This window comes from Macroventuria anomochaeta, assembly GCF_010093625.1.
Source record: "Macroventuria anomochaeta strain CBS 525.71 unplaced genomic scaffold BU25scaffold_19, whole genome shotgun sequence".
Classification (NCBI taxonomy): Eukaryota; Fungi; Ascomycota; class Dothideomycetes; order Pleosporales; family Didymellaceae; genus Macroventuria; species Macroventuria anomochaeta.
The window spans coordinates 418,358-431,112 of NW_022985380.1; the positions used below are offsets into that span (position 1 = coordinate 418,358).

The window sequence follows — 12,755 nt, forward strand, 5'->3', positions numbered from 1 at the left end:
GGCTTTATCTAAGCCATTCCCTCCTCGTCACCTGCTGCTTCTCTTCTTCAATCCAGAGCCTTACAAAAAACAAGTAGTCACCTTCAACGTTGTTTGTGTAACTCACTACCCATTCAGTCGAACCTCGCCAAATCAAAGTCACAAACCACCACACAAGTACCATGCAGGCAGTATGTTTTACCTCCCTTACATACGATTACCCGTCGCATCGCATGTTCCGGGTATCTTCTTCGTGTGAACTACAAGATGCTCCATTGCGAGCATACCCTCATGGCAAGAGACACTTGAGAGGCCTGAATGCTGATCGTGAAAATAGGCACAACACGCATTAATCGATCCTCTGATTGAGCCAGATCCGAGCGACGAGACCGGGCTGAACTCACATTTCCGTTCAACTTTTGCGCCCATACGGGATGGTCCCATCACTCCACCCGGATCTGCCGGATTGTCCAAAGATGGCTCACCCGTTAAGGTCCAGGAGCACCGCACTGGCAACTCAGTTGGAAGCAACCCTTTCATTCCCTCTCAACACACAGGCAGCTCAGTCGGAACCAACCCTTTCCTGCCTTCTCACCATACTGGTAACTCCGTAGAGACGAACCCGTACCGCCGACCGAGAGCCTCGTCTGAAGCCAAGGCTCCCTCTGCAACAGTATCACAGATTGGCCAGACTACTCCAAGGTCGAGCAGGTATGAGTACCCGTCCCCTCCACAGTCTGCAAGTCCTCGCAAACAGCACTTCTCGGACCACCGCGCGGCTGCATTCGGATCCATGAACGAGAGCCGACCCCGCCGATCGAGCCAGCCATCGTCATCCAGGCCACAATCGCAACATGTATCCGGACTGAGCCGTGGAGGATCACTGAACTATGGAGAGAGCTCTCCTCTAGACACGATCCGCAAAGAGACCAAGACTGCGCACCGTGCTCACCATCTTAGGAAAAAGAACTTTCAGGGTGCCGACGTCATCGATCGACTCGACAAAACCGGTGTATCGCACTACCACCACGAGGGACCGTACGATGCAGCCAGTATTGCACGTAACAGAGACAAGAAGTACAGCCCTGTCGCGGCAGTACAGGACTCGAACGAGGAAGCGCTGAGGGCAACACCAAGGGAGAACATTCAGGACGCTGTTGAGAGGCACCGCCCACTGGAGGGCGTTGCTACCGTCCCACCAGGCTTGACGGATAAGTTCGGCCGTGTCTACAACTACGAAGAGGGCACCGATATGCAGCGTGACCCCCTGAACAAGGGCGACTACAAGCGAATCCCAGGTGTTGTACGTCCTATATTATTATCAATACATCCGTGTCTCCAAACTAACAGTGTCTAGGAATATCAACCAGACGACCTGAAGGGCAAAGGCGAGCCATCCTACACCATTGAGAAGCAATTGAAAGACCACAAGAGGCTCGGCGACAGCGGAATTGAAATGACATCACGCCGTCACAGCAGGAGCGTAGGCCACACCGACGCGCTTGGCGCCATCCCTGCGGAGAACCCCTTCGAGCCTGAAGCATCTGCATCCGGCATTGGACGCAGCAACTCGGGCATTGGCAATGCGCTGAAGAAGCGATTCGGCAGCATTCGACGAAAGAAGCAGGATGTTGACGCTTAGAAGGCGTTGATGATCAAAGCATGCGATTCGGAATTCTAAGCATCAAAATTGTATGAGTACGTGGATGTTGTGGGAGTTGGCGGTTCTTTTGGTTTGTGAGCAGCTGTATAGTATATAGACAGGCATGTCATACCCACGGCCGACAGGCGTGGAGTGTTGTATAGCCGTTTAACGAATAATGACTTCACCATCACAAGCCATGTCTCTTTTTGCTTTGATGGAAAATCATGACCAGAGTACAACACTTGTCGTCGAACATGGCTTCGGAAATCGAGTAACGGAACATGCAACGTACGCATCAAAATCTAGAACTGATGATCACAGCCTCGCAAACGTCCACGATACAGGTTTGAGGTTGTGGGTGATGGCGATCGGCAGCCGCTCTTCCTGCATCCTAGCCGTAGTCGTCATCAGGTGCCCAAAAATGGGCCGGGACGGGAGGCCGTTGGAGATGGGCTTATCACTGCCGTTTCGGTCAGGTGAACCGAGCCGTGTCTGTTGGTGGACGTGCCTGACGACCATATTGTAGCAACAATCCTTCTTACATCATTGCTGGAGACGTTCAGTGGGATTTCGAGTGCTGTACAGCATTCGCAGACTCTGTTGTAATTCCAAGAGACATTGTTGGAATGCAAGTAGTCTGCAAATCGGCACGGAGTACCTCACACAAGCCCAAGCGCTGTGGGCTTGCATCTGAGCTCTGCAAAGTGGGCGACGAACATGCCCAAACGAGTTCGAATCAGAACATGCCCATTGATGATAAGCGCAGTGTATTAAAACTATACATGCTATGTAGCTCCTCTCCTCTCTACTGATAGATATCAATGAATGAGAATCTAGGTGGATCCAAACGACCGAACACCAGCAATGCTTCTCTTCTCTCCAGAAGATATAGAGAGGTGCTCCACAGCGCCGAACGAAGGTAAACCTCTATCAAATAATGCAGAAACTGACCCACACTTGCACCCAAGTGATGCAACCAGAACATGCAACAATGACACCGATACTCCAATTCTTCGGCCGCCTGCGTCGAAAGCTCACATGAAACTCATCTTAACCTCCTTCTCCTGCCCAAAATCATCCTCAAACTCATCCGCCCACGCGTTGTACCCCGAGTTCGAAGGCGGCATCGTATTCGCGCTCCTTAGCGGCGGGCGCCCCGGCGCATCGTTTGTCGCGTCCTCCCAACTCATACTTGATGCCGCCAGTGGAGGAGAGTCCCATGCACTCTTCTCTGGCGCGTAGGACGGCGAGGGCTGTGTGGTGGATTTTGAGGATGGCGGGTCGCGGAAGGAGGAATCGAATGTCATGGAGATATTCCCTGCGCCGGGGTCGTCGAATTCGTCGTACTCATCATACTCTTTTGTCCCGCTCGTGCCGTTTGAGAGTTGGGATCCGGGGGGTAGGCGCACGCCGGGAGTTAGGTTGCCGGTGCTGTTCGCCTTCCCATTTGCTGCCGCAACACCCAGGCTGTCGTTGAAGCTTTGTGTCTGCCGTAACCCAGTGTAGGGGCCTGTGGATGTGGGTGTGGTGGCGGAGATGTCGATTTTCATCGGCGGGAGCGTACTCTTGATCTCCTTGATCTCAAAGGCGTCGGGTTCGTAGCCGTTGTACGGTTTATCTGCTGCGCTCTCGACTGCGAGGGCAGCGACTTCCCTGCGAATTGCGTCGATGTCGAACATGACGGGGTTCTCGGCGATGGTTGCGGTGTCGGCGGTTTTGTCGATGGGCGTATGGGTTTGGGAGTTCTTGTCATAAACTTCCCAGTCTTTTTTGTCGCCCTTCTTTTTGCGCCACCAGGATAACTTGCCTCCCTTCTTTTCCTTTTCGGCGTTCTTCTTTTCGAGTTCGCGGCGGGCTTCTTCGATCTCGTCGATGAGTTCGCGTTGCCGCTGTTCGTGGTTTTCGGGGTCGGGGTCTTCGATTTCGGTGAACTCGTCGGACTCTACGAGCCACCCGGCGTCGCGGAGCAACTTGGGCATCGCGGCGCGGTACGCCATGTGGCCTGGCACCAGCTCGGTGACGTTCATGTTCTCGATTGTCGAGATTTGGATGGGTGCCAGACCAGCGACTCGAGCAGCGCCACCACCGGTTGCGCGGAAGAGGTAGCCTGTTGAAGAAGTCAGGACAGATGGTAGACATTTGGGAGGAGGGCAACGTACCTAAGATCCAGTCATTGGTAGCATACCCATTGACAAATCGCCCAGGAACTACACTCCGGATCTTTATGTACTCGTCCGTATTTGCTACGATGGGTGTGCCGAACATGTACACGTTTTGCACCAAGCCAAAAGCACCGCGGTTCTGAAGCTCTCTCAAGGCGGCGTAGATAACTCGAGCGCCGAGTGAGAAACCAACGAGGGTGATGGGTCTCGTTCCAAGGTTGCGGTCGATGATCGAGTCTGCGAGGATGAGACCAGCCATGTCAGCCCGCGCTTGCGAGACAGACCAGGGGTTGTCGATGAGGTAGGAGAGCTTTGTGAGGGCGAGGGGGAGTGTCATGGCGGACATCAGCGCGGTCAGGAGCGTGCTGCCCAGGACTTGTTGGAGACCTTGTGTGAGTGCCTGTTTGCATGTTAGCATGCGGAACACCAGCTCCCGAGTGCTTCACGTACCTCAGTAGCGAGGATATTGATGGTGTCACCCATACTCCTCAGCATCTCGGGCTCCCAAAGCACAGAATATATATCTCCCATGACTGGGTCGACAGTGCTGTACGGCAGACGAACGTCATCAGCCTTGCCGCTCATCCAACCAGCCAGCGTAATTATAAGATTAGTCCTCTTGTTATTGTGCAGCGGACGGTACTCGAACGTCTTCACAGCGCCAGTTCGCCTGTTCATTGCGCGAACACCAACGGTACCGCCAGTGGTAACAGCAATGCTAGTGATGACGGCCGTTCCACCAGCACCAGCAAGGAAACTACCCGTCCCGGCGACACCGATAGTTGTAAAGCCCGCAGCCAAACCAGCACCAATGACAGGAGCGAGCAGACCGGCTGACAGGCCAATGACCAGACCTCCACCGACTGTAGCAAGACCCATGAATGCTAAGCGCTTGCGCAGTGCTTTTTTCCTTCGTGATTCCATGTGCTCGTCTTCATTCCAATTTTCCTTGTTGGCTTCTTCTTGCATTTCCAATGCATCTGTTACGCGTTTCTCGAAGCGGCAGATCTCAAGCCAGTCTACACTGAGGTACTTGCCGACGACTTGGAACAACTCTCTTGATCGCGAATCATAGATCGAGTCTGCGACAAGGAGAAGGAAGAGATCACACAGAACTGTCCATCGAAGATCGATATCGAGGTTCTTGCTCTCGAAGAGCTGTGATGGCGTCTTCGGTTCGGGATACTCGTCGCCATCGTCTTCGTGCGCTTCGTAGGGCGGAGGTGGTGGTGAAGCAAGAGAGTCATGTAGGCTGGCTGAAGAAGCTGACTTTGACATCTCATCCTGCGCTTCTGGTCGCGGTGAAGTCACAGACGGGCATGCCGAGTCCGCCTCTCTCTTCTCTTCTTTATTTTCCTCAGCGACCTCCGCAGCAGGGTTCTTCACCCGCGCATTTTGCATCAGTGCTGGCGTCAGATCCGCAGGTATCACGCCATGGGCTGTCAGCTGCTCAATCATGACCTGTTCTGAAGTGTTGATGTCCATGTGCCCATATAGCCTGACCATCATCTTCTGTGACCACATCTTGGTCGTCTCGGTCTGCATGTCGAGCGCCTTCTTGACTTGCCGGCTTTTCTTCACGGCAACTCTGTTGAACTTGCGCTCCATCTCAATCATCGCGAGGCGCACCAGGCCCACGTACGCTACACGCTGTCCTTCGGTGAGGAGGTTCTTGGTGGCCTGCATCTGCATGAGCGGATCGCGCACCGCTTCGTCTTCGTCGTGTAGCGCGGTCGTCTTCTCCTTGAAGAGATAGGCAGTGTTGTCGTCCATGCTCGTTTGCGAGTCTGCATCATCGTCGAGAATGACCCTTGTGTAACCCTTTGCAGCACCGCCGACATTGGCGTATCCATGCATGTCTTCCAGCTCCTCAGGGTTCTCTTTTGCGATCAACCGGTTGTCATCGTCGTACATGTCGTATTGCGCATACGCAGGCATGGTCTGCCAGCCGCCATCATCGTCCTCGCGCTCGTCCTCTTCGTTTGCGTTGGGTTGGGCAACGGCGTGTTGGTGGGAGTATTCGTTTACAGGGCCCTGCTTCTGGTGATGCGTGGCGGGCTTGTCGAGGCTTTTGCGAGCTTCTGGTGCAGCCGAATTGGAGCTGCCCGGCGCAGTGGCCTTCTTGTGCGCCGGCGACTGGCTGTCGAGCTTCGCTGAAGGCTGCTCAGGTCTCGAACCAGGCTCTGAACTGCCCGTTTTTGTGACCTTCGGTGCGACACTCTCCGGCGCAGTATTCATCGTCTCCCTCAGCGCCGTGCCCTCATCTCCCCGCCCAACCTCAACCTCCACCATCTCGACCTGCCCATTAACACTCGCCTGCGCAGTATCACTCGCACTCGCACTCGCACTCGCACTCGCCTCTCTCGCCTCCCTCGCCTCTCTCTCTTTCACATGCTCCACTATGCTCTTCACTGCCTTCTCCGCCTCGGCATTGTCCTCAGTCTTCGCCGCTATGTCGACCTGACTCGCGGCCTTGGACCTCTCCGCTACCGCGTCCGTGAACTCGTCCTCGTCCGAGCAGTCCCCCACCGGCGTCCTCGGCCTGCGCTTCCTAACCGGCAGTCCAAAATCGTCATATTCGACGTCAGGCCTCGCTTCTGCAGGAGCAATATGCGTGCCCGTGGACTCGGTACTAGGGGGTTGCGAGGGGTTGTCGCTCGTCATGTTGGGGCCCCAATGCTACGGTCGTTGCATTTGATCTTCTCTCTCCAAGCCTGGAACCGGGGGCGCGAGACTATACGGGCATATTATTGTTTTGTTTTCGGATATGTACAGGTGGTGGTGCCCCCTCTCAGGCCATACGGTTTGAATGCGGAGTTCTCGGGAATGGCGTGAATGGATGCAGACGTATGCGGCGCGCAGTGGCCGGGCCTTCCTCGGCGACCGATGGCAGAGGAACTTTGAACTTTTTGAATGCGGACGCCTTCCATTCCCCACGAGCGCAACCACACACGCACCTCTCAGAACATACACTGCCACCATGAAGCTCAAGCGCGCAAAGGTATGCGACTTCGACTACAGCCTTTTGTAAGCTTGTGGTACGGGACTGACGTTTGCAGGCCTACAAGAAGCTGCTCCACCAGTATGAGCTCAACTTCGGTTTCCGCGAGCCGTACCAAGTCCTCCTCGACTCCTCGATCCTTCAGGATGCCTACAAGTTCAAAATCGACATCGTCGGCCGTCTGGAAAAAGTGCTCGGCGCGAAAGTCAAACCCATGATCACCCAATGCGACATGCGCCATCTCTACGATGCGAAGCCAAAAAATGAGACGCTCATCCTACAAGCCAAGGAGTACGAGCGAAGGAGGTGCGGACACCACGAGCTGGAGGAGCCGCTGAGCACGCTGGAGTGTCTCAGTAGTGTGGTTGACCCCAAGGGGAGCGGGAGTAACAGGCATCGCTATGTGGTCGCGAGCAATGAGAAAGAAGTGCGGGCAAAGATGCGAAGCATCCCGGGCGTGCCGCTGATATACATAAGCAAGAGCGTGGTCCTCATGGAGCCTATGACAAACGCAACCGAGGAGCACAGAGAGAGGGAGGAGAAGAGCAAGTTCAAGCTGGGTCTGAAAGGGCAACGGAGGCCGGATGCGGGGGAGAAGAGAAAGAGGGAGGATGAGGAGGAGCGGGATGACAAGTCTATTGCTACGGAGGCGCAGGTGCCTAAGAAGCGGAGGCAGAAGGGTCCTCAGCAGCCCAACCCGCTTAGTATGAAAAAGAAGAAGGCGGACGCATCTAACTCGCAGCCTAGCTCGGAGAAGAAGGCTGTGTCTGTCGAGCCCCAGAATTCGCAACCGACCACCACAGACGCGCAAGATGGCGAGGCTGCTGCGCCGAAGAAGCGCAGACGGAAGCACAAATCGAAGGCTGAGGGCGCGGCTGAAGGCGGTGGTGTCAATTTGGAGGCAGTCGATGCTGCTTCGCCATGATCCAAACAGCTAAGCTACAGTAGACTTGAGGTCTGCGCCAACCGGATTGGCACCTCTGGACGCCTCTAGACTACTGAGAGATTGGGCACGGCTGCCATGAACTGGACACCATCTTGCCATACCCGATGTAGAGTACCCGTCATTCCAGCCGCAGTGGTGGGGGCAATGCCTGGACCATACCCCAGGGACCGCCATGCTCAACCCGGAGGTATTTGCACCATCCTTGATGCGGCAGAGGCATACGGCACAGCGTCGGAGATCCTAAACCTTCTTGCCTTGCGCAAGGAGATCTGAAACCTTGGGAGGAAGCACCAACGTGCTGCGGTCGTTGCGCTTGACGAACTCGACGATGACCTCAGCAGTCTTCTCAGGTTGGTCCTCTTGGAGGAAGTGACCCGCGGCAGGGAGGACTGACAGTTGAAATTTGCCTGCGAAGGGTCAGAGGAAACATGCACAACAACAACTTTCAATGAACATACCCTGCATTTGTCCGATCATCAGCTCTTTATCTAGGCGGTCTGTTCCAGCAAGTAACAACAGCTTGGCCCCTTTACCGTTGAGAAACTTTGCGCTCATCCCTGTGAACCAGTTCTCCCAGTACGACTCGGTCCTGGAGAGGTCCGTCTTCCACACCCAACGTCCCCCAGTCGATGTTTGCACAAAGAGACTAGGTACACTAGCTCTTGCCGACTCTGGGTTCCGAAGCGTGCGTGATCGAATGTGCCAGTCGATGGCGGCGTCGAGGTTGTCGAACAGCTTGGGTCGGGTTCTCAGGTACGCCTGCATATGCTTGAGGGCCTCCATAGCACTCCCCTCGACCACATCCAGCACCGCGAACCCCAGCACCTTGTTACCCAGCAGGTTCATGTTTGCGACGTGTGTCACCACTGCACCGCCGAGGCTGTGTCCAATGAGCACGACTGAGGGCAGTTCTTTCCAACCCATCTTCCGCTGCGTGAGGAACATCATGTCCGCCATGTCACGACTCAGCAGGTCGATGCTCAGATTGTTGTCCACAGCACCATTTTCGTCCCAGACGACACTGCCGTGTTCTCTTGCTTCTAGGGCTAGTATACCAATGGCCGGCATTGCTTTCCTGATTTCTTTCACCGCAAGAGCAAAGCTCATTGCAGAGCTCCCTGCGCCATGGTGCAGCACTAGCAATGGTGCTTGCAGTGACGCGGGTGGAGTGAGGTACACATGGAACTTGGAGTGAGGTTCCTCTCTTTCGAGGTAGAATTCTTGGGCGTAGTAGTCTGACCAATGTATGGTGGGCGCTGGCCGTTGCGCATTCGAAGGTATCACGGTACCTGTGCTTGACATGGAACTCGCTGAGCTCGAATCATCTTCCTCCTCGATCAATGGTTCTGGCGGTGGGAGGGAGGAGAGCTTAGTCTTTGCGAAGGACTTGGCGAGGTCGGACATGACGATTGGCAGAACTGAGTGTATGCTAATTCAATCCGGTATTGTGCAATCCTGGCGGCATTCAAGGGTCTTGTAGACGAGGCTGGATTCGGAGTCCGCGATTCTGACATCTGATGGAGGGCAGTCAACTGTGGGGCACCTTATCGATTGCAAGGAACAGCTTCCTGCACGCCTTCCTCAGTAGCCATGACGACTTTGTGATCCCGCTGAGGCGAATACCTCCAGGTATTGTGTTGCTGTTCGAGGCAACAATAGACGCGTATGATGCGAAATCTACCAAGATCTTCGGCATGTGCGTTCTTCGAACTAGGTGCTCTCTCCCGCGGGGCTGAGTTGGATCGCTCTGGCTGCACATCCACCGATTCGCGACTGGGATGCATTCCGCTTTTCCACGCTAACAGACCAGCATGATGTCAATCGCGTGCATTGGCGCGGCGGCAGCTTGAATGAAACCAGCTCGTCGCCTGCAACACCAGCCTCTTCTCTATACACATTTCCTAGAGCGTTGACGCTCGCCCTTCCATCTCTTGTCCTCATTCCCAGGACCTCTAATACCCTAATTGTCTCTCAGCTCCACCAGAGCTGCGACAATGAGCATGTGGAAAGGCAAGAAGGACGCGCAGAACGGTGACCAGCTGGAGCCTGAAGTACCTCAAGACGATGGAGCTTCAGGAAGAGCTTCCAGGAGAAGCTATGAGCCTTCAAGACGCACTGTCGAGTCTCACGAGGAACCCACTGAGCGCACAAGACTGCTTGATCGTCCCAGGCCGCCTCCCAACGCCGATGGCTACCTCGACCCTGATGACCCAGCTGTAAGAAATAGCTCAAGTAGAGTTATGTACAACACTGACATGTGACAGGTATCGCCCTACAACCTGTGGACGGTACGTGCTATGCGGTACCTGACAATCCTCTTCCTCATCATCACTTTCCTGTGGTGGGTCCTGCTGTTGGTTTCCATCTTCGTCTCCCCTCCAGGCCTACACAGCCGTGGATCTGGGTTCTTCGACTTTGCCTACACCTGTCTCACGCTTGGTAACCTCCTCGTGGTCACTGTCTTCTTCGTCACTCCTGCCAAGGGCCTGCGCATCACCACGGCCATCATTGCTGTGCTTTTGGCCGTTGACATGATCATTATTCTAGCAGTTCCACGAGTCAGGCTCGAGGAGGGTTGGATTGGTATTGCGAGCGTCGTCTGGGCTCTGCTCATGTCCATCTGGTGCATTGCGACCGACCGCGTTGTCGCTTACGGCAAGAAGGAAGAAGAGGAGCGCCTTACTGGCCGTCCCGAGTCTCGTCGCACACTGAAGGAATGGCTCGCTGTCCTCGCTGCAACCATCCTCACGGTCGTCTTCATCGTCATCGTCCTCTTGATGACCGCCACTCTTACCGTTCGTTCCATCGATGCCGGGCTCAAGATGTACGGCGACCGCATCCTTGTTGATGGCGACAAGTACGCTGTACACCTTGCTTGCGTCGGTAACGAGACCAACACCGCTGGCGAGAAGGTTACAACCATCCTCCTTGAAGCGGGCGAAAACCCGTTGGAATATGACTTTGAGCACTGGGCATACGCAGCCTACAAGAACGAGACCATCGACCGCTACTGCTACTGGGTATGTACTTACGAAATCAACTTATCATGATCCGTCTGCTGACTTGAATAGGATCGTCCTGGCTACGCCTGGTCTGACAATGCTCCATCGCCGCACTCCGCTGGCATGTCTGCTGATGCGCTCTCTGAAGCACTTGCAAAGTCTGGCGAGGACGGTCCTTGGATCCTTGTCTCTGCCGGAACCGGCAGCATCGTGTCTCGTATCTTCAGTTCTCGTCACTTGAAGCAGGTCACTGGTATTCTTATGATCGACCCCTTGCACGAGGACCTCCTCCACCGCCTCTCCAGCCCCAGTCGTGGCTTCCTCCTCTGGGCATGGGGTATCATCTCCCCTCTCGGTACCGTCCGTCTCGCTGGCGCTCTATTTAAGGGCCGCACAAGCGCCGACCGCGTCTACGGCCGCAACGCATACCAGTCGGGCAAATTCATCAAGGCTCAGCTGCAGGAGAACCTCGTTGCGGACTCTCTGTCCAAGAACGAGGTCGTTTCTGCCAGGAACATACAGAGCGCTGATACACCGCTCGCTATTGTCAGCAGTGGTATCGAGTGCCGTCGCGACTCGGAGTGGGAGCGCAAGCAGAAGGATCTGACTACCATCACTGACAACCTCGTCAGCTGGGACATCGTCAAGAAGACACCTCACGAGGTCTGGCGCACCCTGGAGGGACGTGAGCAGATGGAGAACAGCTTGCACAAGCTCGTCAAGGCTGCTCTCAAAGTCAAGACTCCTACTGCGGAGCAAGAGTGAAGTTGGAGTGTCGCGAGGCACGAGGAGGGATACCAAGTTTGCTTCCTAACAGTTCGAGACTGATGTTTCCTTCGCATACCCTGTCGCGAGTATTTCTCTGTTCACGAGCACATGTTGCGGTGTTCTGGTGTTTTCATCTCGTATATACCTGATATTCAGCGCAGTTGTAATGCCCGATTGAACTCAAATGCTTGTGCAAATACCTACAATGGGTCGATATAAATCAGACATAAGCAATGTGAACGTCGTAGGTTGTTGCATGATACATGATGGCGCCTCTGGCCATCCCAGCTTTTAGCGTGTCTGCGGAACGCGGAGAATCTGCTCGGCGCATCTCCAAAAGTTCCCATCACAACGACCACTTCCCCCAACCGCACCAACAGCGTCCACACATCCACAATGATATGCCGAACCTGCCTGCGGGCCTCCCGCTCTCTCGCACCCCCATCGCGACGCTTCATATCGACCTCTCCCGCCTTGCACAACGCAACACCCGTCTCCTCTGCCTCTACACCCACACCACGCCAAGGCTCCCCAACATCTTCGCACGCTCCCCCGGCTGCTACATCGACATCCGCTGCACAGCCCTTCAGCGCGCCTCTCACACCGAAGCCGAGTCCTGCGATTGAGAAGAATGCCGCCAAGGTCGCGGACAAGAAGCCCACACCATTGGTGAAGAGCTCAGTGCCCGCGGGCACGCCACTGAAGGGGCTGAACTTCGAGAAGAACAAGAGCGATCCCGTGGCGCTGGCGGACGACGAGTATCCAGCCTGGCTATGGACGATCCTGGCGAGGCAGGAGGATAAGGGTGATGTTGGGGCTGTGGGAGATTTATTTTGTACGTCTCCTCTCTTCTTTGCATGCGCCTTGTTCCACAGATTTGCAGTCTGAATTGCGTGTGAACGGTGCTCGAAGAGGATGTTCCAAACTGGAAAACCAATGCTAACAACCGCCCAGCGAAATCCAAGAAACAGCGAAGACTCGCCGCGAAGCGTCTCCGGAAGGAACAAGCCATGAACCCCGAGCTTCTCACGCCGAAGATCCCGCTCTACGAGCAGACGATTGACTTGCCGGCTGGAAACGGTAGTTTGGAGGGTGCGATGGAGGCAGCGGGTGCGAGAGAAGAGTTGACGAAGGCGATGAGGGATAAGAGGAGGGCGAGCATTAAGGAGGCTAATTTCTTGAAGGCTATGGGATAGAGCTGTGTTTGAGGAGTAGATGTGGGATAAGCACGAGTGGAGTGGGGATGTGTATA

The 12,755-nt window shown here is 55.0% G+C and overlaps 6 protein-coding genes across 6 annotated transcripts; 4 read left to right on the top strand and 2 right to left on the bottom strand.

The window, feature by feature from the left end:
* Positions 1-64: 64 nt before the first annotated feature.
* BU25DRAFT_411427 (uncharacterized protein) lies at positions 65-1,849 on the top strand. Its single transcript, XM_033706547.1, has 3 exons — positions 65-170; positions 317-1,282; positions 1,337-1,849. The coding sequence occupies exons 1-3, from the start codon at positions 162-164 to the stop codon at positions 1,619-1,621; spliced, it is 1,260 nt and encodes a 419-aa protein (XP_033561086.1). The 5' UTR covers positions 65-161; the 3' UTR covers positions 1,622-1,849.
* Positions 1,850-2,384: 535 nt separating this feature from the next.
* On the bottom strand, positions 2,385-6,583 carry BU25DRAFT_411428 (DUF726-domain-containing protein). The gene is made up of 3 exons (XM_033706548.1): positions 4,237-6,583; positions 3,784-4,186; positions 2,385-3,731 (listed from the first exon to the last, which is right to left on the bottom strand). Exons 1-3 carry the CDS (start codon positions 6,448-6,450, stop codon positions 2,659-2,661), a joined length of 3,690 nt encoding a protein of 1,229 aa, XP_033561087.1. The 5' UTR covers positions 6,451-6,583; the 3' UTR covers positions 2,385-2,658.
* A 183-nt stretch (positions 6,584-6,766) lies between these two features.
* Positions 6,767-7,712, top strand: BU25DRAFT_422226 (uncharacterized protein; the record flags this gene model as incomplete). The annotated part of the gene is made up of 2 exons (XM_033708138.1): positions 6,767-6,787; positions 6,846-7,712. 2 exons carry the CDS (start codon positions 6,767-6,769, stop codon positions 7,710-7,712), a joined length of 888 nt encoding a protein of 295 aa, XP_033561088.1.
* A 261-nt stretch (positions 7,713-7,973) lies between these two features.
* BU25DRAFT_342757 (protein phosphatase methylesteras-like protein 1) lies at positions 7,974-9,137 on the bottom strand (the record flags this gene model as incomplete). The annotated part of the gene is made up of 2 exons (XM_033702923.1): positions 7,974-8,140; positions 8,192-9,137. 2 exons carry the CDS (start codon positions 9,135-9,137, stop codon positions 7,974-7,976), a joined length of 1,113 nt encoding a protein of 370 aa, XP_033561089.1.
* Positions 9,138-9,727: 590 nt separating this feature from the next.
* Positions 9,728-11,500, top strand: BU25DRAFT_342997 (uncharacterized protein; the record flags this gene model as incomplete). Its single annotated transcript, XM_033702935.1, has 3 exons — positions 9,728-9,949; positions 9,998-10,753; positions 10,805-11,500. The coding sequence occupies 3 exons, from the start codon at positions 9,728-9,730 to the stop codon at positions 11,498-11,500; spliced, it is 1,674 nt and encodes a 557-aa protein (XP_033561090.1).
* Positions 11,501-11,899: 399 nt separating this feature from the next.
* On the top strand, positions 11,900-12,699 carry BU25DRAFT_431906 (uncharacterized protein; the record flags this gene model as incomplete). The annotated part of the gene is made up of 2 exons (XM_033708685.1): positions 11,900-12,338; positions 12,458-12,699. The coding sequence occupies 2 exons, from the start codon at positions 11,900-11,902 to the stop codon at positions 12,697-12,699; spliced, it is 681 nt and encodes a 226-aa protein (XP_033561091.1).
* Positions 12,700-12,755: the final 56 nt, after the last annotated feature.